The 27,861-nt window shown below is 43.0% G+C and overlaps 2 protein-coding genes across 3 annotated transcripts; one reads left to right on the forward strand and one right to left on the reverse strand.

Moving 5' to 3' along the window:
- Window positions 1-1,005: 1,005 nt before the first annotated feature.
- Window positions 1,006-6,385, reverse strand: klhl38a (kelch-like family member 38a). Its single transcript, XM_037473591.2, has 4 exons — window positions 6,120-6,385; window positions 3,746-5,102; window positions 3,465-3,570; window positions 1,006-3,062 (listed from the first exon to the last, which is right to left on the reverse strand). Exons 2-4 carry the CDS (start codon window positions 5,099-5,101, stop codon window positions 2,773-2,775), a joined length of 1,752 nt encoding a protein of 583 aa, XP_037329488.2. The 5' UTR covers window position 5,102; window positions 6,120-6,385; the 3' UTR covers window positions 1,006-2,772.
- Window positions 6,386-8,129: 1,744 nt separating this feature from the next.
- Window positions 8,130-26,446, forward strand: fam91a1 (family with sequence similarity 91 member A1). Of its 2 annotated transcripts, none has more exons than XM_037474328.2 (24): window positions 8,130-8,385; window positions 9,156-9,240; window positions 9,553-9,704; window positions 10,684-10,741; window positions 11,991-12,058; window positions 12,322-12,435; window positions 12,977-13,067; window positions 14,254-14,316; window positions 14,514-14,620; window positions 14,722-14,760; window positions 16,364-16,476; window positions 16,718-16,824; window positions 16,969-17,081; window positions 17,200-17,286; window positions 17,428-17,557; window positions 18,899-19,047; window positions 20,221-20,355; window positions 21,275-21,388; window positions 21,675-21,747; window positions 22,152-22,298; window positions 22,767-22,868; window positions 23,205-23,328; window positions 23,439-23,508; window positions 24,213-26,446. In XM_037474328.2, the coding sequence occupies exons 1-24, from the start codon at window positions 8,314-8,316 to the stop codon at window positions 24,396-24,398; spliced, it is 2,499 nt and encodes an 832-aa protein (XP_037330225.2). In that variant the 5' UTR covers window positions 8,130-8,313; the 3' UTR covers window positions 24,399-26,446. The 2 variants fall into 2 exon arrangements, with proteins under 2 accessions (XP_037330225.2, XP_037330226.2); XM_037474329.2 differs by having other exon boundaries at window positions 16,972-17,081.
- The last annotated feature ends 1,415 nt before the right edge of the window (window positions 26,447-27,861 follow it).

A 27,861-nucleotide genomic window follows, 5' to 3' on the forward strand; every position in this document is an offset into this window, starting at 1 on the left:
CTGGAAAGAAAGAGCATGTAAATGTACTATTTCATTACCTAGATGCTTTTCAAAAATAGCGTGCTGCTCCTATACATGCAAACAGTTCTTCTGACCACTATTGTCATCTGCGTTTGCAAACACACACACACACACACACACACACACACACACACACACACACACACACACACACACACACACACACACACACACACACACACACACACAACAACAAATGGGCTTCAAATGAAATGCTATCCCTTGATGGGTTAGTAACAGACACTTAAAATAACCTGCCTGAAGGGTGACCCTCACACGGTGGTTTCTATGGACAGCAAGCGAACACACAGTCAATAAACAGACTGAATAGGCTGCGCATTTGGAAGCGGCTCAATAAAAAGTTTCACTGGGTGTTGTTCTGAAATGCTGCTCTGGCTAACTCAGTTAAGCATGTGACATCTGACTCAGCTGATGGCAAGTTACTCCCAACCATCACAAGCTCTTTTAAGCTGTAAAGTTTAAGATTGTTTTGACATCCTGCTGGTTGTTATATATCACTTTGGATAGTTGTTGCGTCTTCATAACAATTATTAGTTTAGGGATCCAACATCACCTCCACACGCAAACGCGTACAAAGAAGGGTATTGTGGGGCATTTAGATTGGCCGGGCTAACAAGGAGCCAATTAACGCCGTGACAGTCTGGACTTGCTAAAGTGGAGTCTACTACTATTCCCTTTAGATGGCTGGTCCTGAGCAAGCTCCTGTGTTTCCTCACTAATGGGCAGGGATTAAAATGTAAGTGAAATCTGATCCGGCATCTGTGTCCCTGAGGGTTGGCTTCACCTGTGGGCTGCATACAAGCAGGCCACACCATGCAAACAGTGAACCTCTCAGGGGGGGAAACTGGTAAGGCGATATTCAGCCTGAATGTTAAACTCGTCCTGACTCTCTTTATGATGAGGCATAAAGAGTCAAGAGGTTGTACATAATAACGTAACAGAAAGCAGTGCATTTTGTTTAATATTCTATTACAGTTTCTAATAAATATTGCCAAAGTGAAACATAATGCAATGTATTTGTTCCAACTGTGTTAACTGAAGAATGGAGAAGAACTGTGTCAACTGTTAGCCAGCGAGTACGTTTCATTTCCGTGTCCACAATGTTCCCTTGAGGACGAGTATGTAAACATGACTCAGTCATTCCACAGGCAGATTGAAAACCATTTATTTCTGTACCAAGTTCACCTAAAGATGGCTTAGTTCAACAATAACAACGTTTGTACCGCTTTTCAAAAACAGATTTACTGTCTTGTGCCGGGAAAGCCAAAGTAATAAATTAGAAATGATCTTTGCAGTATCACCACATAAATAGGTACAAATAACAGTGTTCCTTCATAGAGGAACAGGTAAATCAATATTCCAATTACAAGCATATAGTCCAGTAGGAAATAAAACATTAAAAAAAGAAAAGTACTACATTGTTCAAGAAAACTTGATCAGTGATGCAGTCTTCGAGACGTGGAGGCATGCTGTAGATGATCAAATAGGGTAATACCAGAGTTGCCATGGCAACTGTTACCAGTGGCTGGAGCTGGACCACGGCAATGAGCGTATGCTCCGTGAGGGTCAAGAGGGTTACAAAGCCAGGACAGAAGTAACAGTAAAAGAGTAAAAGGCTCCACAGTCTCATCGTCTAACATCCTCTGGTACATTACAGTTTTTGTTCTCAGATGAACAGAAGGTTCATTGCAAATCACACAATAGTGTTTGTGAGAAACCTCCTGCCGGCTACATGTGAACATAAGTCTGTTGTACAGGCCGCAAACACTGAAATCCCCCCTTAGCAGGCCACTGCATCCCCGCTTAAAAGCAGCATGTCCTCATACCAACAGAGGTTTCTGTGAAACCATTTATTTATCTAACAAGTGTGAAGTGAAAGGCCACTGAAATACTAAAATAATTACAGTGCTTTGGCAAGTCTAAAACATTGTTTTGTTCTATTTATTATGACATACACTACATATGTTGCCAGTGAAAACTTCCATGAGACAGTATGGAGCATGCTCCATTGGGGGTTGCAGGAACAATTCATGAAGTCATGACGTTGGCCCAGAAAAAATATGTTATTGTAAAATTGGGTTCTGATTGACGCTTGAGCAAATAAACTAGTAGTGCATTAGCAGCTTGTCTGTATTCTGTCACAATTCATCACTTTTCAGCTAGTGCACTCCAATATAAACATATGGGTAAAAGAGGAATGTATTTTCTCTGAAGAGCAAATTATATTAGTTGTCTGATCAGTAATTTTCCGTTTTTTTTTAAGTCAACAATCCACCAGACATATTATACATGTATTTAAAATGTATTAAATTATTAAAGGGAAATCACCAGCAGCTGGTAGGCAGTGATACGCTGTGTATAAATATCCAATAGTTTAAGGATTAACACGTTTAGTTACCATCTGTGGAAAGAGGTTTTTGGATTAGGTATGTGTCTGGACAGCTGTTTGTTGTGTAAGCACGTCTGCCTCTGGTCATCTCATGGGTCCATAACTTCACTCCTACCCCAGGTGCCGTGGGGATGACACTTCTGCCCATCAGCTGAGCTTCCCTTCACATGGAAGTCAGACTGGCCTAACATGCTGCCCAGTTGCACTTCGAGGTCCAAACGTCCGTCTTGGAGACTCAACACTCGAAGCAGTCTGAGTGCTTTATGACAATAACTCATGGCAAAGAGTGAAGAAAATGCTGCGAAACATTTGCCCAAGTGGCAGTTTGGATAGGGGGGGGGTCAGGGTGGGTTGCGTCTGTTGGAAACGCAGACTAGCGGTAGGGAGCCGTGGTCGAATAGCTTGTACGGTAAAGATCCTTTGGAGGTCCAAACGTCTGCCTTGGGGTCGTAACACTCGAAGCAGTCGGAGTCCTCGATGACATCGTGGCCGTTGAGGATCCGTCCGCCGGTGACAAAGAGCTTGTTGTTGATCACCGTGGCGCTGTGATGCATCCGCCGCTCCGTTAGGTTCTCACACTTGACAAATTTGTTGGCTTTGGTGTCGTAGGCAATCATTCGCCGGGTGTATCCTGGGAATTCGATTTTTTATTGATTACACGTACAATTCGTCTGACAACCAACAAATCCAAAGAGAAGACCTAAAGTAACGGTGACGTGTATCCAATGTTTGATTTAGTTTATTCATCTGTGCTGTGGAGCTCCACTGGCTCCACTGTTGTACTAGGAAAAGTGATCTTTTTATTATTATCGCCCTGCTGCTAGAGCAAAAACAAATGCAGTGTTTAGACCTGTTTGAGAATGGTTTAATAAAGTGCCAAACGCTATTAAATAGGATAAAAATACCTAAGAAGAATCTCCAGGAAAAAGCAACATGTAAAAAAAGACAACGCCTTTTAAATCCTTCAATAATCCACCGACCGTAAAAATGCCAACATTTATGATGTAGTGGGGCAACCATTCATTGCGCTCACCTCCTATGATGTAAATCTTGTCTTCGATGACAGCAGCAGGAGCACACACGTTTTTCACCGTCCTGGTTTCTAGGCTGGACCACAAGTCACGAGCGATGTGATAGACCTGTTGACACACAACGAAAAGGCAAACGTTGTCTTGTATCGTCAAATTTGTTTTGTCTGCTTGTGTGATATGCATCATCGCTTTGACTATCAACTATCTGTTGACAATGACGATGAATTTAGTTCCAGGCCGTGTCTCAATGTGCGTGGCAACAGTGCAGGGGGTCCGACTCTACCTGAATCAGCCTGACTGGATTCTGCATTGCGTCCTCCCCTCCGAAAACGTAGATCCTCTGATCACTGGCAGCAACAGCTGGATGCAGCACCGCTGTGGGCATCGCCGCCATGGCCTCCCATTGATTAAACATACTGTTGTATCGCTCAACAGACTGAGAGATCTTCTTGTCAACGCCAATGCCTCCCAACACAAAAATAAAGTGCAGATAGGACACACTTTGGTGGGCATATCTTGGCTCCAGCATAGGCTCCGCAGTCCGCCACTGGTTGGTCTTCAGGGAGAGTGTGTAAACTGTGGCGCTGACCGAGCTGTCGCCCGATGTCATGCACAGGCTGAGCCCGCCGACCACATAGAGGATGCTGTGAATGCACACATATGCAGCTTTGTAGAGGCGCAGAGGGAGCTTGGCCAACCACTGCCAGCGATGAGTCCTTTCATCATATAATAAGGCCTCTCTGGAGGTCTGTTCATTGTTTTTGCGTCCTCCAACAACCACCAGTGTTTCGCTGCAGGTGTAACGCCGCGGTGTGGTCCAAAGCGGCTTAAGTTCTCGGCTACACTTGGTGCTGACTGTCAGCATGAGGCGTCGCACTGACTCGATGATCTCGGTGCATAGGGTGGAGGACTGCACCAGTGGGTCGTTGGCAATGAACTGGAAGAGGTAAGTCGGATGGATGTAGCGAAGACGGACTTTCTTGAAGAGATCATGGATGGCACCACGCCGTGAGAAAGGGTCGTGGTGGATCCACGCCAGGAGGGTCTCAAACACTTGCTCCTCCTCAGCACAAAGTCGGTCATCTTCAAGGTAACACATGAGCTCGGGAAGAGACAGCTCACAGAAGTCCTCGGTGGCGGCTACGTCAGAGAAACACCTGACAGCCATCTCCTTTGCCCTCTCCCTCAAACTCTCACAGTGAAGGATCTCAGAGAGTCGTATCATGCTCAGGCAGTTTTCTGGACTCAGCTGCTCCTGGAGGAACATAGAACAGGCCTCGAAGAGATTTCCGTAGTGAAGCATGGAGGCTGCCTGCATGAGCGGCAGCACAATCTCCATGGTGATAGTGATGCAGCCTGTGTAGACATAGTCCATGATGCCAACGAGGACATTTGAAGAGATTCCCTTGAGGTTCACTCGGGCCTGACTGCTCTCCAGAAAGTTGCTGCAGAACATCGCCCGGAAGTATGGGCTGCTGGACACCAGGACGTTCCTGTGGCATGGGATCTCCTGGTGCTCCGTGCAGAGCAGGACGTCCGTCAGGATACGCTCCTGCCGGAGGATATTGAGCTGGACAAGTAGGTGGGAGGAAAGTTCTGTGTCTTTGAAAGAGAAAACCTCCCGTGGTATTAAGGCCATTCTGTGGAGAAGAAACGGAGAGAATCAATGATCAGAGTGTTGTACTTCTATTGTTGCTTGGAAAGAGATGGTTGATAACAACATGGGTGAGCACTACCATTACAAATGAAAATGTCATAACATGTTGTGGAGTCATTGGAGGTTATATCGTGACCCTTCAAATTGACTTCTTGAGGTTGACATGGTAACTCTTCAGCTTTCAATGAATGTAGCACCCACAGCATTATTATTTGTCTTTTTTATTTGTCTTTCGACTTCAACCCTTTGACAGAGAATGCAAGTGACAGCAAACCATTTAATTTATCACCCCGCTTCCAAACTCTTGAAACCCCTGTTGAGCAGCTGTCTTTAATGTGACTCACAGATTGCTATTTTTACCCCTCTGAATAATCTTGATGCATCCATGTAGCATTAGGCCACATCTCCGCTATCAAGCAGCCCATCAACGCTCACATTAGCAGAGCTGTGTTAACGGACCATCTGTTTGTCTGCCTATCCGCCCCAAATACATCTTTTTGCTCAATTGCAGTTGCTGATATCTGTTATCTAGTTATCTCTCTCGGGTTGGAGGGTTTGGGATGAGCCTACTGTTTAAACAGAGAATGTCATGGGACTATTAGCATTAACCACACCTAGCGACAACTTCTTGTTTACTCCCACTTACTGAGCCCAGCCTGTCTGAAATAGTTTTACCTGGATATTGGACTGCTTGTAATAACAAGAACTCCTTATTTTGAATTGTATCAAAAATTAAAACTTGCCCACTTATATATGAATTACATTTAATTCCTTTGGGATTATCCGTCATCAATATATATATATATATACAATTCATACATGTATATAATATAGCTTTGTTTGCCTTCTCTAAACTTGTATCACAGCATTCATGATCAAACTCAGTAACAAAAGGATTCAGTTGAAGCATTTGAATATCATATTTGAGTCAAACTGATGAGTTTGAGAGAAACATTTTCGGCAGTTTATCGGCAACATCTGTGATTGAGTGAATTCTTACCTTCTGCTCTCAGACAACCAATAATATCCAAAATGTCTGCTCGGTCTAGTGTTAAAAGTATCAGTCCCAAACAAAAGAAGGCCAAAACATTATCCAGAGGGAGAGTGAATAGCGTAGTCAGGGAGAAAAGGGGAACATGACACAGAGAAACGACAAGGCTTTCCAGTTAGGCGCTGTGGAGCTCGCCATGAGGCCACTGTGTACATTCCTCCAGCTAAGAATAGTATCCGGGGCCACCGTGACTGGAGCCAGCCCCCTCATGTGACACAGAGTTGTTCGGTACCCAGCTGCTGGCTTAATAGCTCGATTGAATGCAGTGGAGAGACACTTTACAATAACCGGGAGGGGGCGGGGATGGGGCGGGAGGGGGGTCCTGACTCAGCCATCAAGCCCACCCAAGCAGGTGTTTAATCAAAGTCTCCCAAAGATACCCTTGTCCATCTTTCTATGCTGCTTAAGTCTTCCCCCCTCCCTCATTTGGGTAACATAGGATGATGGTAAATATAGTGCAGTGCTGATGGGCAAACTTGATCAGGAGAAACAGCTGTAAGAATTGGGCTTAGTTTGCATCAAGATGTGTTGCTGTTTCTCTGCATTAGTTCATGCACAACTGGAGATAACTCTGTTACCTCTTCCTTCTTACCAAATGTTTTAATGAGAACAAGCAGCACAAGGGCCTTATCTTAAGCACCCATTTAACTTTATCTCGTGAGGTAGTGAGATGAAATATTGTCATATTTTCTTAGCGGCATACGTCAATGAACTGGAGTTACATGTGGTCAGATTAAATAACAAAGCTGCAAGAAAGTGAGCTGTCAGCAAGTCAGACATCATGATATGCGAGCACCCGCAGCTTTGGTGGACACAGGGAAATCTCATGTTACTGGTGACCAAGTGACAGCTTCATGCTTATAGGTCATGGTGGGTACAACAGAATCCTTCAGGGGCAAAGCTAAAAATCCAACAAAGACCAGTTACTGTATAAATGCAGAATGAGGCGCCAGAGGAAGAATACACTTTTTCACGTTTGTTTCTTATTCCTGGCATAAAATCTCCCTTTCATCCTTCAGTAGTTCTGCTGCAGAATGTCTAATAATGACGTGGGAGACATTTACTTAACTCTCCTGATGGAGCATATTGAAAGTGTATAGCTGTTAATCTTGATTTTGTGCAATTTTTAAAATAAAAAATTTGGTGGAATCCATTAAAAGCCAAATGAAAAACCCATAAATAAATGTCAGAGATATGTTTTCTGATTATATTTTGTAACCATTATCACTCAAATTCTGCAGAAAATTAACGTTTAAAAAGATTATTTTGATTTAGACCCTGGAGTTGTTATGTGGCTTTATGAAGGCACAATGTATGGCATGGTTCAGAGCATTAATCGGCACCATTCATATATTTAATATATATATATATATATATATATTAAATATATATTTATTGACAGCCACCATAATATACCCTATGCGGTTATTGACATCCACTGTGTCATACTATTAAAACCACCCCGATGAGACATTGAGCCACATACACCGTTCCCCTGCTGTAAATACTCACAGTGCAAATGTGTATTAATCCGTGCCTGAAAATAGACCCCAACAAATACACAATTAACTGCTCTTGAATAATACTTAATAAAACAACAATGACCTGCTGTTTGAGGAAGTTCGGCGGGCTTTATTTAAAATTAAAGAAATGTATTCATCATCTGTTTTAAACATGTCCATCTTCAGGATCGGATGTGCTTGGTAGACACACGCTGCAGTGATAAAGTCGCCCACTGAGAGGCCGCCGCATTGTTGACGCTAGGGTTTAGAGTGCGCGTGGTTCCTTGAGCCAAGTGTGTGAGGTGAACGACTGCTTCACGGGACACTAATCAGCTTCGATGACTCCATCACCCCTCATTTGTCACCTCTCTCCCCCCGAGCTCCATTCACATCCAGTCACGCCTCAACCGGAAGTGACGATTGTTGCCACGAGCGTGACGAACGGCTTGTTCGAAAATACAACAAGGAAGTGACCGTTTATTGTCAAGGAAAATAACCACCGGATACCTCCTCCTCGGGTCAGGGGCCGCTTCGATCGGTTACTGGGTGTCGGAGGGGCAGGGGGGGATACAGTCACCGTGGACTTGCCCGTTTGTGATCGTCTGGAGGGATTCTGCATTTAGCCAGCTAGCTAGCTAGCGATGAACACGGACGTTGAATTCCACATCAGGCAGAATTACCCGTGGACCAAGCTTCCAGCCAACGTCAAGCAGGTACCGAGCCGGAATGTCCCCGCAGGGCGCCGGGCGGCGAACATGTCAATGTCGCCGCGGGGCGCTCCTTCCTTCAAGCAGCTGTCAGTGTCGCACGACTCGCCAACCTCCCCTGCAGGAGGGTGGGAGGGAAGGGAAGAAAAAGAGGGGGGGCACATTCATCCGGAGCCACAGCTGGCCCCATCTTTACATTCCAGCCGTGGACGCTTCGCCGCGTCACATGACTGTTTTGTCCGTTATGTAGAGTCACATGCCTGCAGCGCGTGGGTTGCATTTTGGTTTTGTCAGATTGCGCTGATTGTTTGAGTGCGTTAATGCCTCATCCTGCATACAACGCTACGTTGTGGCGTTACGGCAGCCTGTCGAGGTCACGTGGAGGAGAGGGAAGAATGCTTCTTTTGTCAGGGCACTTAGCAGGCATATTGGGACACTGCCCGGATGGCCTGGTAACCCAAGACGTCACGGCGGGCGTGTGTGTTAACGGGTTTGTGCTCTTGTCACTTTAAATCGTGGTAAGGCACCAAGTTTCCCAGGTCTTCTTTTGAGGGTTTGCTTTAGCTACAATTTAAAGCCACTATTCCTCACTGTGTGGATATAAGTTCTAGAGGTCAAAGGTCGACATGGCCCTAAAGTCAAAGTCGGTGGCCTGCGGTTAATAAATGAACGAATGTAAAAGAATGTTCATTTTAGTTGAGCTTTGTCTTTGCCGCCTGGCAGGTTGACACAGTCACGACCATCGCCTCTGTCTTGTGTGTCATTTCGTCCTGCAGAGTTTGGGGAACTCACAGCGCGAGTATGAGAAGCAGGTGCTGCTGTACAGCATCCGCAACCAGCTGCGATTCCGCAATAACCTAGGTGAGTTACTTTTGTCCTCACAAGTCTTGTACTCCTTGTACTGACACATCGTTGGTAAACAAAGAGCAAATAAATAAATCCTCATTGCATTAAAAGCCTCAAGAATATGTCACATCAAAATGTACTAGTTAAATCAGGTACATATGGCGAAAACAAAATGCATACTGATACAACAGTGCTGCTAAAAAATAATACATCGTATTTGTTACACTTCATTGGTTTTTACTTGTTTCATTGATTGCGTGTAGATATTTCAGTAGGAACACTTGCTCTGGCTGTGACCGGTTGTGTGTGTGTGTGTTTTATGAGCAGTGCGCCACGTGAGGAAGGATGAACGCAAGTATTATGAGGAGCTCCTGAAGTACAGCCGGGACCATCTGATGCTGTACCCCTACCACCTGTCTGACATCATGGTCAAAGGGCTGCGGATCACTCCTTTCTCATATTACATAGGAATCATGGAGGTAAGCTCATTACTGTGCTGCAGATAAGATTCTTTCATTGGTTTGGGAACGTGCAGTGTTTTTAAAAAATTGAACCATGTATTTTTTCTTTCTTTTTGGAATTCATGCTGTAATGACAGTTTCAGACCAAACCTAAATCAAGGTTTAATAATAACAAGAAGGATCTGAGAATTTAACAACACCCTGCTTCCATGTGTGCGCTTTACTTGGAATCATAAAACATTATTGTATTCTCCTTAATAGATTTACAATAAAGGCATTCTTTTGTGCAGAAACACCTTTATTGTATCGTCAGTACATAAAGAGGAGAAACCTTTATCATTGGCTTGTATTCTTGAGTGCTGCATTTCAAATCAATTGCATGTTAAAAATGGTGTCACATGGTGTAATATATTTCCCGTGTGGATGGACTTGGCACCAGTCAGGCACTAGGTGTCAGTCACTGTCTGGTGAAGCATCAGGAACACGGAGGACTGATCGCGGGACAAACGCCCCCCAGAGAAAATCTCTGCTGTTTGGGATTGTGCAAAGTAATGCACCAGTTAATTTAGTTAGTGCTGTTATGGTACACTTGCAGCTAATAATCGTCGTATGTATTGTGTAATTTATTTGCATAATGGCCTCAGGGGTGTATTTCCTGTTCGGCTTGTGACTAAAATGCCCAGTGCTCTTTCTTATGACTAAGACACATGGATAAAGACCAACGTTTTCAGCTTCTGCTTTAAAATGACTCTCCCTATTTCCTATGCATGCTAAACTAAACTTGACTAAGCTTCAATTGGGACCAGTGAATTGCTGAAGGTTATGTCATACTTTAATAATCCGTCTTAAGCACGTAATGAAAATGGGGTGTAAAAATTAGCACGCTCGGCCAGATCTGCTAATGCGCTTATTAATCAGAGGCAGAGGGACACGGAAAGGAGAAAATTAGTTTAATTCTTCTTTTCTCCTATCTACTTTCTCTTTTTTTCACTTGCAGGATATCATGAACAGTGAGAAGAGTTATGACTCCTTGCCCAATTTCACTGCCGCTGACTGTGAGTTTTTCGTTCTGCCCTTTTCACAATTCCACCCCTTATCAGCCACACTGTTGAAATGACTTAACTGGGGTTCTTTGTATATTCCCCACTCCTTTCCTCTCTGTGTTTCTGAAGGGTTGTCTCTGTACAAGGTGCGAGATTAGTCAAAGTGAATACATGATTTATAGTAAGACTAACGTGGAATGATTTAATTGTTCGATTGAAATGCATTTAGTTATTTTGCTAAATTGTCAAACGTATTTCGTTGTTAACAATGCAAAAACTTGTATTTGCTCAAGCTTCTTATTTGTAGAATAATAGAATTCTCTTTTTCTGTGCCTTGTGTATTTTGGACTAAGGACCAAACAAGCCATTGGAACACGGCACTATCAGTTTTAGGAACGTTTCTTTCCTGTTTGCGTTCGTGACTCACTCCTGACGCTGCAGGACCTTCCCGCTGTGGAGACAGAAGGCTGCCAGTCGGCCCTTTGGAGCCGTGCTGCCGGGGGCTTCTCTCCTCTAATCTCCCTGGAGGAGCTTTAGAAGTGTGTCAGGCGGAAGTGGGTGGATGGAGAGGCAAAGATAGATAGAGAGAGAGATTTTTGTGTGTGTGTCTTGGTGAAACAAACGGGGTATGTGTGTCGGATTCCGCTGTCCAAAATGCGAACCTCCCTGACTGGACCCTGTTTGCATTGGCGTCTGTCCCAGCGCATTCTGGGCTCAGAATCATAGGCCAGAGGAGGAGATTTAGAACCAAAATTTGCTTTTGCCCCACTATACAAGCTATACAACCTGCTTTATGAGCCTGACTACACGTCTATTTTTAGTTACAGATACAAATGCGTGGATACACGATCGCTCTTATTATCTTTAGAAATACCGCCTTCAAGCTTGGCAACTGGATGAGAAGATGTTTTGTGTGTGGTTGTGTTGATTGATTTCAGAGAAAGTGTGTGTGTGTGAGTATTTGTTGACATCCTGTGTACGGTTTGGACGAGTCACTGTTGCCACTCGTCAAGCTCTGTCTCTTTCCAAAGTTCCTCTCCATCAGGCAGTTAGAAATACAAGTGGTACTTCTCAAACTTCTTGCTGTAATTCTCTGTTGTAATTGTAAAGCATCAGAGCCTGTAATGGAATGGATTTTAGAGAATTGCACTGCAGCCAGCTGTGTTTGCCTTATTTAATGTACAGCTACTACATGTTTATGGCCAGTTTCTGAGTCACGATTGAGTTTTATCGGATTGCCAAATTTCTCTTTATCCCACAGGTCTGCGGCTGCTTGGCATCGGGCGAAACCAGTACATTGACCTAATGAACCAGTGCAGGTCTTCCAAAGTAAGACATGTTTCTAATCTAGATGAGCATTTATAGAACAACACTTCATAGATCGATGTAGTTTGTTTTAGCACGTTTTTTACAATACCCATATGGGGTGGTCAACAACAAACCACATGTGAATTCTCACTATTCACCCTCTTAACAGTTACATTTTCTGTGTTTGTTGTCAATAAATTACCCCCACTCTTCATAATATACAATGTTTATCATAGATAGCCATGTTTATTAGATCTCTCTCCACTCTCCGTCTCCTTTGTCAGAAATTCTTCCGCAGGAAATCGGCGCGGGACCTGCTCCCGGCCAAACCAGTGGAAATCTCCGTGGAGCCGTGGTGGACGGCACAGACGGGCTACATCACCGAGGACGATATCAGGGTGACATAAGAGGATCGCTTATTTTTTTTTTCATGTGTCAGTTTAATTTGATGGTAGCTGTGTGTCACTGTGATGTTTAGGGGGGTAGGGGGAGATGACAACATTTAGATTTTTTTGATATTAAGATCATTCATTTCTTACACAGGGGCTACATTGCACGATCATAAGAATGAAATTTAGTGGTTAAGTGTTAGAAGAAGAAGAAGAAGTGTGTTTTGTTTCTTTTACACTGAGCCGTCGTTTGGAATTCATACTTGTTACCCACCAAGCTCCCACCATTAATCTCATGAGCCCCTGCTCTGCGTGTGGATATGTCACATGACTGATGAAAACCTACCTGCAAAGTTCGCAAAAGTTATTTTCCTTTCTACCAGAATACAAAGAATCCACAGTTGTCATATGAAAATGTAATCCTCCTCTTAGGGACTGCCCTACCACCCTTGTTCACTGGAGTGGATTTTTCACTGGAGTGGACAAACAAAGGCGCATGTGTACTACAGGTGTGCTTTAATATTGTGTGCTTGTTGTTTTGTAATCACAGATCTGTTCTCCAGCAGAGAAGAAAGCCATTGATAAGATGATAGACTCTGGTCCTCAGCTGACTGGATCCACGGAGTACAATGTGGTCCTAAGTGAGTATCTCTCACATATCGTGTTCCTATTTGAAGCCTGAATTGAATTAGAAACAATGGTTTCTAGTCAACACTATAATAAAAATTCATTTTATATTTGTCTGCATACCAAGAACTACTTTTCAAAACGTAACTGTTTCTTAAAATAGTAAAAAAAAATCTATATCTCTGCATCCGGAATCCATAAATGTATGGTGTCCTTTGAAAACTACTTTGACAGCTCAAGTGTGAGCATAGTGGCTGATATTGATGTTGCAGTTTAAAGTGTCTCATCAGTCTGCTGGTGTGGATTTGAAAGAGGAAGCACGAGTTTGTGTCCATGCAGTTTAGATCTCAATCAGAGAACAATCATGTGCGACCACCGGAGTGCTTCTGACTGAGTGGGAACAAATAGGATTATATACAGGAGACACGGGGCGGTCTGAATGCAAGTAGCTATTTAAATCCCAATCGAAGTACAATGACCATATGGCGCATGATAAATACCAATACCCTCACTGTGAGATTTGTTTTTGTCTCAAAATGAGTGAGCAGTTTTGCCGCCTCCCGTTGAGGACGCACACTTGGCTCCGTCCGCCTCTCCTGTCCTCGTGCGTGCTCAGACGGTCCTCAAAGTCACGTTTGCTGGCCCTCTCCTCCTAAACAACATTTCGAGGCTGCTGTCTCTTCACACAATGCCCCCTCTTCTCCCACAGTGCTCGTCTGTAAGCCCATGCTTAATGTGCCCCCCCCCCCCCCCCCCCCCTCCCTAACCATGTGTCGCATCGTAGAACACTGCGAAAACGAGTGGCGAGGAGGGCTCTGGCTCGTCTCCATGACGTGAGGCGGGAAGGACTGGGCCAGTCATGTTTCCGTTCTTGGCTAGAAATGGACGGCGTGGCGCTGCGAGTGCGTTTTTTAGGTCGAATCAATAAAAGGCTTTGGTTTTTCAATGATTCTGTTAATCTACAAAATGTTTCTTTGTGTTTATTCATCCAGCAGCGTTACTCAAACGGTTTGGAGTTTGGATTCACGTTTGTTATTTGGAGGAGTTAAGAACAAAAATAAATAATTTTAACGAATAATGAAGGGAAGACCTAGCCACCAAACAAATATCCAAATGGTTGAGTATTTAGGTAAAGCCTAAGATACTGTGTCAAATATGCTACCACATTCCCACTACATGTGCTTTTATTTTTTACTTCAGGCTTGTACAACCGGGGATACATCTATCTGGATGTTCCAATATCTGATGACAGCTGCATCTCAGGTACAGTGAGTGTGTGTGTGTGCACGCACTCAAACACTCTGCCATTATTTTTCCGAGAGTGATTACGTTGAATAAAACTAAATAACAAAATGACAACCCTGGGAACATAGGCGTGATTTACAGGTATATAATTATATCTGTATACATATATATATATATATATATATATATATATATATATACACTGTGTTTTTTAGTGCCCCCGCTGGAAGGCTTTGTCATGAACCGCGTCCAAGGCGATTACTTTGAAACGCTGCTCTACAAAATCTTTGTGTCCATTGATGAGCAGACAAACGTAGCGGAGGTAGGCTTTGGAAAAGGTTGTTACTGTTCTCAACTGCACTGCTGTGGTGTGTGTTTGTGTCTATTGATCGATTTATTCTTTTCTCCCACTGTTCCTCTCAGCTGGCAAACGTGTTGGAGATTGACTTGGGCTTAGTCAAGGTGCGTATCCACTTGCTGCAGAATGTGCAAGTCCCATTGACTAAAGTGCTGTTTTTCACAAGACAAAGGAAAAATGGTGGACCTGGGAAATGTAGCCCCGCTTTCTAAAATGGACACTGTCAAAACAGAGAGGTAATTTGCTCAAGTGCCGCTGTGGTTTTGAAGAGCTTTTGAGAGTCTGTATGCTTTAAGGCGCACAGTCTAGAAGGAGAAAGAAATGACTCAAAAGCCTTGTTTTGGTTTTTACCTCAATGATGTTTTAAATCCAAATTTTCAAATGTTAAAATTAAAACATACTTTTCCTTTGTTCTTTGAATTTGCTTACTTAGATAAGTCTTTCTTACATGTGACTCCTGATCGTTTGTTTTATACAGATGTACCACATAAGGTTTAATCCTAGTTGACGTTGCTTGATGAAAGTGAAAGAGGAAGGGATGTTACACAGGAGATAATCTGCTCAGTTTGGCTGTTTTAATTCTGGATACACACTCACACAGATGCAGAGTACACCTGAGACCGACTGTGTCAAACACACACACATTGTTTCAGGTCAGATCCATCATGGCCCCGTGACTCTACCGGAGGGTTGAGTTGTACCATTCCGGTTTCCCAAGTGTTCCCCATCGCACACAGAGCCAAACTCCCTCTCAGCGGTGTGACTGCTAGTGTGAAGAGTCGTTTTATTCCCGCTGCTAAATAGAGGCCCTTAAAAGAAGTGGCTGCAGGCGGCGTTTGCTCCGATTCCCCCGAGGAGAAACCCTGCAACTTCAGAGATGATTGGGAGGTCTCCTTTTGTGCCGAACTTTTCCCTCTGTGACCCAAGTTCAACTCTCTCTTGTGTAACGACTCACTTCGCTGAGTTTCTTTTGATATGATAATAGGAGAGCTAAGAGTTGACCTCAGCTCGCACCTCAGAGGTGCTGAAAGCCATCAAGTCCCCGCTACTCAACTCGGCTGGCCTGTTCAGCAAGAATAACATTATACATATAAACGGGTGATGGTGGTGCATCGAGTAGTGTGGTGCGCTGGGAGCCGCAAGGTTGGTGGTTTGAATCCCGCCTGCCCCATGTGCCATGTCGAAGTGTCCTAGCAGACACCTGACCCCTAATTGCTCCCCAGGCAAAATGTAACGCATGGCTTATAATGCAATGTAAGTCGCTTTGGATAAAAGCTTCAGCTAAATGACATGTAGTGTAGTAATGTAAGGCAAATCTTGAATTAAGCAAATCCTGTTGGAAATGTCAATTTGAAAACTTCTTTTGAGTTACCAGACATTAAGTCCTGACTTTTTTTTAACGTAGAGTCTGAACATCTCCCAAAAAAGTGTTCTGTCTCAAAATGTGATACAGAATTAATCTTCCTTTCATCAGCCCGCTAGGTCTATAAAGTAGTTACATACCAAAATTTGATCCTGAAACGTTAATAAACTTCTTTTAATTAATGTGCTGACATGTTCCTGTGTGTGGTGCTGTCCTCTTTTTCTTTCGTTCCCCGTTATCATCGTCAAACCTCACCAACTCGGTAGTCACAGGCCAGGAGAGTGACGGCTTACAGGTTGATGGCTCAAACGTCTTTTCACCGTGTTTTTACTGTCCTTTATCAGAATGCAGTTTCCATGTACTGTCGTCTCGGCTTCGCTGTAAAGAAAGGTCCGGTGATCAGTGCGGAGCAGCTCCACCCCTCCTGGAAGAATGCCCCGTCTCTCAACAGACTCAAGTATGTGCAAGGAGGCCAATGTCGACCGTTCACCCCTTGGGATGAAAGTGAAGTGCTGCCAGTGCTGCCCATACATTTGATTTATTTCACAAATATGTCTTAATTTGTCATTTTTACTATTGAATATTAACACAGTGGTCCACCTACTAACCCCTTTAAATAATAGTAAAAGTATTGTATCAATTTGAATTGAATAAGCCACTACGCTTGGTTTCATTTGTGTCTCTGTCCTCTGTGTTAGAAGCACCGTGGACCCCCAGAAGATGCTTCTGTCCTGGGAGCAGGGGAGTCCTGTCATGGAGGGAGGCTCCTCAGCCACCGACACAGACACCACTAGTCTGGAAGAAGGTCCGTGTGGCCGGACACGCACACACAGACACACAGATGTGAACTAGATGCACAAAGTTATGAAGCAGCATGTTCTCCTACATGCGTTGATGTTATTGCAGAAATTCATTATTCTTTTGTGTATTCTGTTGCGTGTCTCCGTAGCAGACGCAGGAAGCGTAAGCAGTCTGAGCATCCCAGCTGCACCCACAAAGAGGATTGCCTTCCTCTTTGACTCCACCCTCACAGCCTTCCTCATGATGGGCAACCTCTCTCCGGTTAGTGACTGAATGTGCACATGAGAAAGTGCACAGGAGGCGTAAAAGAGACCGAATTATTTCATCCAACGTGCACACTGCAGATGTTGATCCCTCCCTCCTCGTGTCCTCCTATCAGAACCTGAAGAGTCACGCAGTGACCATGTTTGAGGTGGGTAAGCTGTCGGATGAGACTCTGGACAGCTTCTTGGCTGAGTTGGAGAAGGTGAGACCAGCGATGGACAAAGCCTCCGTCATGAAACACTGAAGGATACTAAATGATGAAGAAAATAGAAGATATGATGTAGTTGGATGTGGGAATGCTCCCAGATATACACTCAACTTTTAACGTATTTCCTGGTTCCAGGTGGAGAGCACAGCTGAGGGCGAGGCCCAGCGTTACTTTGACCACGCTCTGACCTTAAAGAACACCATCCTGTTCCTGCGCTACAACAAAGAACTTACTCAGGACCAGGGACCTGATATGCCAAATATAGGTAATTATACAGTTACACCCTCTTTGGCATTCCCTTAATGGGCAAATATATGCAAGATCCAGGTGTCTAAACTTATACATGTTTATATATTTGGGAAGTTCTGATTTGCCTTCATCCCCAATAGCAAGCTAATGAAATAGAAACACATATTTCTTCTGCTGTCTGCATACAGTTTTCATTGAAGGCTTATTATCAGGTATATTGCCAGTTGACCTAATCTGTTATACAGATGTAGACAATAGTTACAACAATAGTTGTTATAAAAGCTATTTTCAATTTGGCAAATATTTAATCAGGCTTAAATTTAAGGACAGAGCTGTGAAGTGCATCGCGAACTTTGTTAAAGGTTTGCACGTGTGTGCATGTGTGTATAATTCATAGCACAAATGGCTCATTATGATCAGTGACAGACAGAAATGTTTTAAAACTAGGCAAAATTCAGGAATAGAAAAGATAAATTGTGGCAAACAGCTTCAGTAAATTTCCCCTATTCATCTACTTGAACTCGTTCTGCGGTCTTCGACAATAAGTAGCAAAGCATTTATAAGTAATTATTTTCGGGAACTCGAAGGGAGCAGCACAAATGAAATAGATCTTCTGTTTCGGCTGCTTTTGGCAAACACATGCCCCTCGTCAATGTGTGAGTAGTTCCCCTTGAATTTATTCCTGTCAATCTAAAGTCAAGCTTCAGTCTCGAGGGGAAGCAGCAGAGAATTACTCCAATGACAACAAAGAAAACCTCTACAGTTTTCATGTAATTGTGCCGCCAGATGCTCTTTGTTTGGTTTGGCAGCGAGCTTTGTTTCTGATTATCCCTCAGTCGTCTTCAGCTGCCGCGCCGACGCGAGCACGAGGGCTCGGGCTGAAGCCAAAGGAAACCCAAAATGATACAAATATTACATTATAAATAATATAATATTAATAAAAACAAATAACATAACGAGAGTTCCAAATCAGTTCTTTTGCATTTGCAAAAACTCAACTCTTGTACTGATTTTTTTTTCTATTATCCCCATTAGTACATAGACACTTCTTCCCCTTTGATTTATAATTGGGAGGGAAGATGTGATTATTAAATCCAAGAATTTCTCTGTGTCCTTTTGAGCGAATGCTCTTGACATCATGCATCCACCCATTACATTTTCGCTTATGGGATTTAAATTAATAATTGTCTCATATCTCTCCAGTGTATTGATGAGGCTTCAGTAAACAGCTAGTTAGCTTAGCATCTATTGCTGACTTCTCTTCTACTACTATCCGCAAATCGGGGCGTTGTTCCCAGCCTGTTTTGTAAATAAGCTGTAACTGTCTCTGTTTTTCTCCCTCCTCCCCCTCAACTAGGTTTCCCCTTGGACATGTTGCGCTGTGAGAGCCTGCTGGGTCTGGACCAGGCCACCTGCAGCCGTGTCCTCAACAAGAACTACAAGCTGCTGGTCTCCATGGCGCCGCTGAGCAACGAGATCAGGCCCATCAGCAGCTGTACGCCTCAGGTATCACTCCTGGAGGGAGGGAGAGCCGACGGGGGACTGTGTAATTTTGGATCAAATGTTGAATGTCTTTGAGGTGTGAGTTTGTGTTTTTACTCGGCAGTTCATGTGCGAGTATGTGTGTGTGTGTGTGTGTGTGTGTTTGCCCTCTTGCTGTGTGTACACACTTGTTTCCCGGAGTTATTTGTGTGTCCGCTTCGTGAGCACTCAGCCTGCTGTTGCCCCCAACAACAAAGCTACACAAAGAGAAAGGGAGGAAAGGCTCATGGGTAATTATTCTGCCTGGCCACACTCCAGCTCTCTAGCTGAGCTCAGAGAGACTGAGGGGAAGAAAGTTAAACTCTTGTTGTGCCATTCACGCTGCTGTTTGTTCTCCCACTGGTGGGACTCGGTGAAGTGGAACTCAGTGAATATTTTTCACTGCTTCTCCAACTCAAGAACAACACATATCCACAACTATAATTGGTGCTCTCAGTAGAATGCAGGACTACATCGGGTGTATCTGCTACAACCTGCGCTGTGCTGTGTTATCGAATGTTGGGAAAACCCCACGTTTGGACAAACGTAGGCTGTAAGTTGTGGTGTCACAGACGTCCCAATTCACTGGCCACCCAAAATATTTTGCATTTTGCTCTGTGACCAACTGGACAGATGCAGGCACGTGCACAGACATTTTTGGGGGCAGGTTCTCACACCAAAACAAAAGGGCAACCATTGCCAAAATTATTGATGAAATTTTAAATAATAATAATACATTTTAATAAAACAGTAGGATATCTTCAACATGTATATTTATTTTTGTTAACTCACATGCGGAACATGTCTCAAACTCACATAAATCCCCCGCCAGATATCAAAACACATTTGGGGGGAATTGATGACCGAGAGACCGAGAATATTTTATTCTTAAATATTGACAAATGAAGAAAAGATTGGGCTCCAGCAGAGGGGGCACTTTTCTCATTCAGGGCAAAAGGGCAGGTGCTTGAGCACCATTAGACTGTGTATCACGCATACACCTCTTAGTGGTGATAATTATTCTCCTTTGTCTCTTTTTTTCATTTTTTGTTCATGTAAGAAATGACATGAAATGTTAAAGTACGTCTGAGGATGTATGAATGTGAGCATCAGTTCCTGTACACTTAGAAACGTTTACATGTGTCTTTCTTCCTGCAGCACATTGGCCCAGCTATCCCTGAGGTGAGCTCCATCTGGTTCAAACTATATGTGTACCATGTGACCGGCCAAGGCCCGCCCTCTCTGCTGCTCTCGAAAGGCTCCAGGCTCCGCAAACTGCCGGACACATTCCAGGTGAGCCCAAACTAATAAATAATAATCACACAGGTAGAATTGTGAGGTAGAATTGTGAGCCCTACATGTACAAATATTGAGCGTGATCAAAGATGTGATTTGATTTTTTTTTAAATGTATTTCTTTGTGATTTATGTATTTCAATTTTACATGTTACACAAGATCGAAGTAGCTCAAAAAGACATTAAAAATAAATGCATCTTAAAAACGTATAAGAATATCAGTGACTCCTAGTTAAGACAAAGCAAAGCACTTCCGTCAAAAACGAGCAGTAAAGAAAAACAAAAAAAACGCATTAGTCTTTGATTCCTTCCCTTTTAAATTGTGAACTCGCCATTTCAGTTGGTAATCAGAGCACCGAAGGTTAAAGTCATTGCAGTTGGTTGACCTTCGTTTCTTAACAAAGCACCTCGCACATTACTGTCATATTCATACCAAACCCTGCAGCTGCATTTCCCCCCTCCAAGGCTTTCTGATGGTCTTGGTGCTTTTTAACCATCCTGGGAATTGTCGACAGGGAACAAAAGAGAATTTGATGAAGTGAATTGTCAGGGGAGAAATAATAATATGCAAATTCTTCATGTTCTATTTGAACATCATTTTTTCTTCAAGGTGAACTTCACTGTACAATTTGTTCTTTCACTTACTTATTTTTTTGTCATTATGTGAGTAGACGGTATGGATATACATTGAGAAACTTGTATATCCTATCACCATTGTGGAGGACTGAGAAAGTGCAAATAAAATACTAACTATTTTGTGCAAAGCCTTCTTGTAGTCATTAGTAATCACTTCCCTCAGTACGGTACAGAGTGATGAGCCGTTGTACTCTCATGATGCCGTACACCATCACACCCAGGTTCTGATGGGTTCAGTAATTAGCAGCATTTCCGTGATGCGTTTTTTTCTCTCGGTTCAGGTCTACGACAGGTTGTTGATCACCTCCTGGGGTCACGACCCCGGAGTGGTGCCTTCATCCAACGTGCTGACGATGCTCAACGACGCCCTCACACACTCGGCTGTACTGATCCAGGTAGACACACACGCACTGGGCTTCACTTTAACAGTATGGTTTTTGCCTCTTTTATGCTGGTTTGATTTAATTTAAACATTGCATCATATAATGTTAATGTAAATATGAATGTCATTTTCTAGCACATTTGATAAACATGCCAACCAAAGGGCTTTATAGACTACAAAAACATAGTATAACGAAGCCAGGATCAAGATCAAATTTAGAAGTAATGCAATAATTAAACATTTGGCAGGACCGTGTGGCTATGTAAACTGTACTGTGTGTGTTTGTGTGTTTCCCTCAGGGTCACGGAATGCACGGCCACGGAGAAATCGTTCACATCCCTTTTCCTTTTAATGCAGAAGATCTGAAAGGAGGTGAGTTAATATTTGGAGGTGAAGCTTTTAAGGTCACATAGTGACAGTGTTTTGCCAATTTAAGATCCAATCCGTGTAATCAAGTGCAAGACTTATTTGTGTTTTTCTCTGTCGAGCTCTCCTCCTTTATTGATGATGACCTAAACATCGCTTGTTTTTGGCTTTAAGGTTTTTAACATAATAATAATTTGAATACTCTAAAATTCCTTCTTTTATGAATGTGTGTGTGCAACCTAAAATTAAAACTATAATATATTTTCTATCAGAAACATTTACACCTTTTGTGAATTTAAATCTCACAAATACCAATAACCATATATATGGGATCCGGTTTATTAGTTTGAGTGCTAACCTTTAAGCTTAAATCCAATTGCTTGTGTTGTCTCTCCTTTTCTCCTGTGCAGAGTTCTCCTACTCCAACATGTGTGTGCACAAGGCGCTGCAGAAGCTGAAAGAGAACGTGGACCTGGAGCACCAGTGTGGCTACATCACCATGCTCAATGCCAACAACAGGCACCGCCGCAGGGCCAGCGACAGTGCAGAGTGCAGAGGTGGGCCGGCGTTTTTATCCATGTGCACATGCAGATGTTTGCAAGTCAGAGACAATATATACACCTGGTAGCTGGGTCTTTGCCTGTGATGGCAATTAGTCCCGATGGTGCTAATTTGATGAAGACTGCTCGCAATTCAGTTATTGTGTTTGTCTGCATAATCGCGTTCCTTACTGTGATAGCCTTTGCTAATGGATGTGGATCGAACAGTATTAGCCTTTAGCATGAGATTAACGGATTGAATGTTGGTGACATAATTGAACCCTGAGTTGGTTTTATACAATTATATTTGTGCACATAATGGTTACATCCAGTTTTCTTTCTAATTGACATACTTTGATTATTTATTATGCCATAAGAAAAGATTTCCAAAGTTGTGCATTTAACAGAAAGTCATTGAACCTGTGATCTCGGTGGGAATCAACCTTTCTCTGCCTTAATGCTGATTGAGATGTGTTGCTCTTCAAGGGGACACCCATCTAGGTGGAGGCCTGGACAACCACGGCAGCACCGAGTCATTTGAGCTTGTGACGGACGAAAATAACGGGGAAATCAAAGGAAAGACGGACCGTAGGTCTACTTTTAGGATTAATGAAGGAATCCTCCCTTTATTACTCACCTCGTGTTACCTTAAATTCTCACTTTTTTGCTTGGTGAATAGAGAATTAGTAAACGGAAAACTCTTGATTGAATTGAAAACTATATAAAAACATCTCTGTATTGACTTTAAGGCTTTCTGAATTAAAGGCAACACATGGTGAGCAGTTTTATTAACTAACCATTTACATGGTTATTTTATGAGTTAATTATAATATTTTTGAATATAATCCAATGTTTTAGAACTGTGAGAGATGAAATATGACAATAATGTTTGTCACACCCATGCCGCCTCTCTACTTCTTTCAGCCTTTTCGTCTGAAGATGAGTGGGTCCCCCTTGAACTCTGCTTCGGCATGCCCCTCTTCAGCTCCGAGCTCAACCGCAAAGTGTGTCAAAAGATCGCCTCACACAAACTGTGCAGCAACGAAAGGTACAATACGATCTAAACCCAGTATCCTCAAGGATTTCACTTTATACTAAAAAAAAGTGATAAAAGTGTCAAAATATTTGAGCTGGACTTTAGCTTTGTTCTCGTTTCAGCCTTCAAGAGCTGCTGCACTCGAGCCGAAAGCTATCGCTGAAGGTGTTGAGCTTCGTCCAGTCATTCCAGGTAAAAACACCCTGCTCATGCTGTCCTTTCTGGTTGGAACCAGAGTGCACCTGCAGAAAATATAAAGCAACAATCTTCAGCGTCAAAATGAGTTGTCAAGAATGACATAAATTCAGTCAGTAAAATGTAATCAATTACGCATATTATCTGATTTAATAAGTTATGAAATGACATTTTGGTATAATCAGGTTTTAAAATACACAATGTCCACTACAATATTTTGAGAAGGATACACATTTGAACTTGGGGAGGAAACACTGTATTGTCCATGAAAGAGTTGATCTGGAATTCTGATGATTTTTAAATGTTTTGTTTGTTATTTCAGTCTGAGGATTTGTTTAAGGATAAGAGCAAATGTAAGAGAAAAATACAAAGCAAAGAATAAAGGAAACAGCTCAAAATAATAGAGGTGATATGTGGAGTCAGACATTCCTTGTGTAACAGATTCAATATCTAATCATATCTGAGGTCAAAGGTCACTGTGACCTCACAGAACATGTTTTCTCCAGAATAATTGGGGGCTTTCTAAAAGGATAAATTTTGATCTGATGACATTTTGGTCAAACATGGATGTTTTTTTTGGAGTCATACGACTTTGATGCGGTAATTTAATCTTGTCCCAGATAATTTGATCCTTGTCCCAATCCCACATATGCCCCCTCTCCCTGGTGTTCTGATGTGTGGCCTTCGCCCTGTGTTGGCAGGACGGCATGCAGCCCTCCGACCTGGACAGCGGCGTGTCGAACCCTCTCAGTCAGCCCCCAGCGGAGTCTGGTGTCCCCCTGCCCGCCCTCAACCTCATCTTCAAGGACGGGCAGCTGAAGGAGTGGAGCGGACGGGCCCCTCCTCCCCTGGACATCACAGCTCTGCAGAAGGACCAACGCACATAAGCCACCCACCCCTCAATTATTCCAGATGCAGGTCACTACTAAAAAAAAACAAAAAACAAAACTAATTCATCAAAAAACACCATCCTCCCACTGAGGAAAAAATGCTATTTGAGTTCCAACCGAGCACCTTGTGTATCAGTATCCAGTCATGGGAACACAAGCCCTAGCACTTCATTCTCTTACTGTATGAGGAACCGTCCTTCTGACTGGGCTGCCGACACTATTTCAAATATCCCCACCGACTCCTCATATTGGTAGCAGGGCAGTGTTATCTGATGGCGTGGTGCTATTATGACAGCAGCATACAACCCGGAGGATCACTTGACTGCCCCCCCCCCCCCCCCCCCCCCCAAAGCCTACTCTTCAATCAATGGATGCTCTTTGAGGGCGGAGTGTTAAGTGGATAATAATTGTGTAGATGTTCTCAAAATGACCCACAGAATAAACAATGAAGTGTTGAACAGACATTTTCAGGTATTCCGAACAATATGCATATTCTAAGATCAAGTTCTTGGACTTATCAGAGTCTATATACAGACCCCCCCTGCCCCTGTTGTTCCACGTTAAGTGATCTAATGCATGATACTGTTGCACTACTCATACCATAAAAGAATACTTTTGTCTTTCCTTGTTATCAATATTGGGGGCATTTATTATTTGCACTGTGCAGGATTCGTCCAATCCTTTGGATGAAGTAATGTCATGTAATTTTCTTTTTTTAAACTGGATCCTTTGTGCTTACGGTTTTAGAGTTCACCACAAAGAAGTGTTTCCTCTTTGACATTGACAGGGCATTGGCGAAATTGCATTCTTTTTTTTTGTTATTCCTATTATTTCTCAGTATAAGAGAACACCAAAGACCATTTTCTTTTCCTATATACTTTTTTTTTAAATCTTCAGTTTTCTTTTATTCTGCTGCCTTATCAATCAAAAAAACAACCATTTCCTTGCTTGTGTTTATTTTTTTCTTCCTTTTTTTGAGGTACAAATACAAAAATTACATGATATTTAATGATTTAAATAAAAAAAGAAATCCACATTATTGGGCCACAAACTACCAACTATTGTGAAGAATTTGACCAGATTAAGCAAGTGTAACTAATTGCACAGAACAGGAACAGTCAGGTCTGTGTTTGACCCGGCTGCCACGGTTTCCTGCCAGTATTTCTCTCTGGATCCGCTCCAGGTTTTTGTGCCGGGCCGTGCCGTGCGCTGTTGGCCAGCCCAATATACTCCAAGGGAATCTGTTTACGCCATGTTTAAAAAAAAAAAAAAGTCTAGCGAGAAGACAACTTCGCTGTGAAGGCCTAGACCCCCGGGATGGAAATGCACGTGCTCTGCCCACCCTATCAGAGACGTCGTGGCCCAGAAAGTGTCGAAAATCTGACACAGTTTAGTGTGGCTCCAATAATATAGAGTTCCTTTTTGTTGCCCCCAGAATGCTGAGCTACTTTGTTTGTGTCCTTTTTTTATTTTTTTAAGTATTCAGTATACTGCAGTTTTTGACCCATTTGTGGTTGCTGTTTCTAATAATGTGATGCTGACATTGAAAAAAGAGACAAGGTCCCGTTGAAGCATGACGACAATGTATAAACTGTAGTGTGTATGTTGTGTATGCGTGTGTGTTGTACACCTCACTATTGATGTGTTTCATACAGACCTACCTTTCACAATAAGTGAATCAGACCTTCCTGTCCGTTATCTTGATGCAGTTCTCGAGCATCTCACTTATCCCCCATCCGCCCCAAGTTATACACATCTACCAGTGTTTAAAAAAAACAAAAAATGCTAGTTTTGTATGTCAGTCTATATTTTAGCAAATCTTTGTTGTAGCTTGTTTAATGGGACTGTGAATACCAATGATTGAGTTAATAATAACAATGCTCTTGTAATTAAATGGATTTAAAAAAAAAGAAAACGACATTCCTTCGATATGCCTTTCCTCCATCCCTGCGCAATTTCCCCTCTGCTCCAGATACATGTTATTGATACAAATACCTATGTAAAAAGTATGGAAATATGAATAAATATAATAGAATAAGAACAAACCCTTTTTTTCTTAATTGAAAATATGTAGTTGTTTTTTTCCTCATCTGTACTTTGAGTGCTTTGTACTTGTATTTCTACCTCTACCGACCACAAAATGTAGCCAATCACATTACACAATATGAAGTCGAACTCAGTAGATGTTTTTCTAGCCAGGTGGAACAGATGGCCTGCAAGATGCAGCGGCCCCGATGCTCTGTCCATCTGCCTCAAGAACCCATTTGCTCCCCCATCCTTGAAAAACAATGTATTTTATCTGCATGGGGAACCTTTTGAAAAGCTATGAAAACCGCACATTTTGGGGAGGAAGATGAAGGTGTCTGTCTCTGGCTGGCTCACCGGACAGGTGCAGCCCCTCGTCTCCCAGGCCTTCCAGCTCCAGTAATTTCCCAGCACCGCAAATTACAAGGTGTCACCAGGGGCGTAAACTGGGTCGTCCCACCTGAGGATAAGACGCTCCAAGAAGCACGTCACGAAGACTCGAAGGAGTCTGAAGATCTGGTAGAAGAGATGCACAATGATCAGTTCCAGTCCAGAACTCCGAATATAACCCTACACGGCTGCGCGGACCACTCCCCCGTCGTTAGTAAACAACAGGTTGATTGCCCTCAGCCGAAACTCATCCAAATGCAAAGCGGCAAGCACTTTGACACCCTAATCAGTGGACAACAACAACTGGCAGTCTAGTTAGCTTAAAACAAGAAACTGTAACATATAAAGCAGTCAAGTTTCACTTAAAAACAGCACAAGCAACAACAACAAGTTTAGCAGACTAGCTTGGTTAAAGAAAACATACTCAATCCGATTTCAAGTCTCCTGGAAGTCTGAAGATCTGGTAGAAGAGATGCACAATGACGTGGAAACCTGCATTACGGTATCTGATTTGAACCGTGTGACTCAGGTGGAATTACTAACAAGGGAAAACATTCAATCTGGATTAGACAGCGTGATCCTGAGCAGCTTGAAAAAAGCTCAGTCACTTAATTAACGTGATAGTCTGAAAAACGGCTGCTCAAAAGCCTGCGTGCTAATCTTATGAGTCCACCGTGGCCAATGAGGCCAATTCTGCCTGTTTAAACCAGATGAATGGATTACAGGGAGAGTTGTTTTCTGCGAGGAGACACCTCCCTTCATCCTTCGTATCTATTGCACTGCATAGCAGCTTGTAAACGTTGCCTCCAGTGGGGACTTGGCTCAATGTTGAGGTCAAACTCAGGTTCATCTGCCCAGGTAAAGTTTGGGTCTCTGTCTGTCGATGTGTTTCTATTTACAGCCTTTCAAACATCACCTCAGCATCTCTCCCAGGCTCTCACTCACAGCCATATTATTGCCAAGGCAGGTGTTTTCACGCGGAGGCTCATGCTGTGTTTGCCATTTCGGGGGCATATTGTGCACATTTTCCTTGCCTGTGGGATAC

Source organism: Pungitius pungitius, chromosome 17 (genome assembly GCF_949316345.1).
Source record: "Pungitius pungitius chromosome 17, fPunPun2.1, whole genome shotgun sequence".
NCBI lineage: Eukaryota > Metazoa > Chordata > Actinopteri > Perciformes > Gasterosteidae > Pungitius > Pungitius pungitius.

Bases quoted from the DNA above. Each gene is read 5' to 3' on its own strand.
- klhl38a (XM_037473591.2), bottom strand. From the start codon at position 5,101: ATGGCCTTAATACCACGGGAGGTTTTCTCTTTCAAAGACACAGAACTT. The intron at 3,571-3,745 runs GTAGAGTCGGAC...GTGTGTCAACAG, and splicing joins ATCCAGTCAGGCTGATTCAG to GTCTATCACATCGCTCGTGA. The intron at 3,063-3,464 runs GTGAGCGCAATG...TCGAATTCCCAG, and splicing joins CAAGATTTACATCATAGGAG to GATACACCCGGCGAATGATT.
- fam91a1 (XM_037474328.2), top strand. From the start codon at position 8,314: ATGAACACGGACGTTGAATTCCACATCAGGCAGAATTACCCGTGGACC. The intron at 17,558-18,898 runs GTAATTATACAG...CCCCTCAACTAG, and splicing joins ACCTGATATGCCAAATATAG to GTTTCCCCTTGGACATGTTG. The intron at 21,748-22,151 runs GTGAGTTAATAT...TCTCCTGTGCAG, and splicing joins TGCAGAAGATCTGAAAGGAG to AGTTCTCCTACTCCAACATG.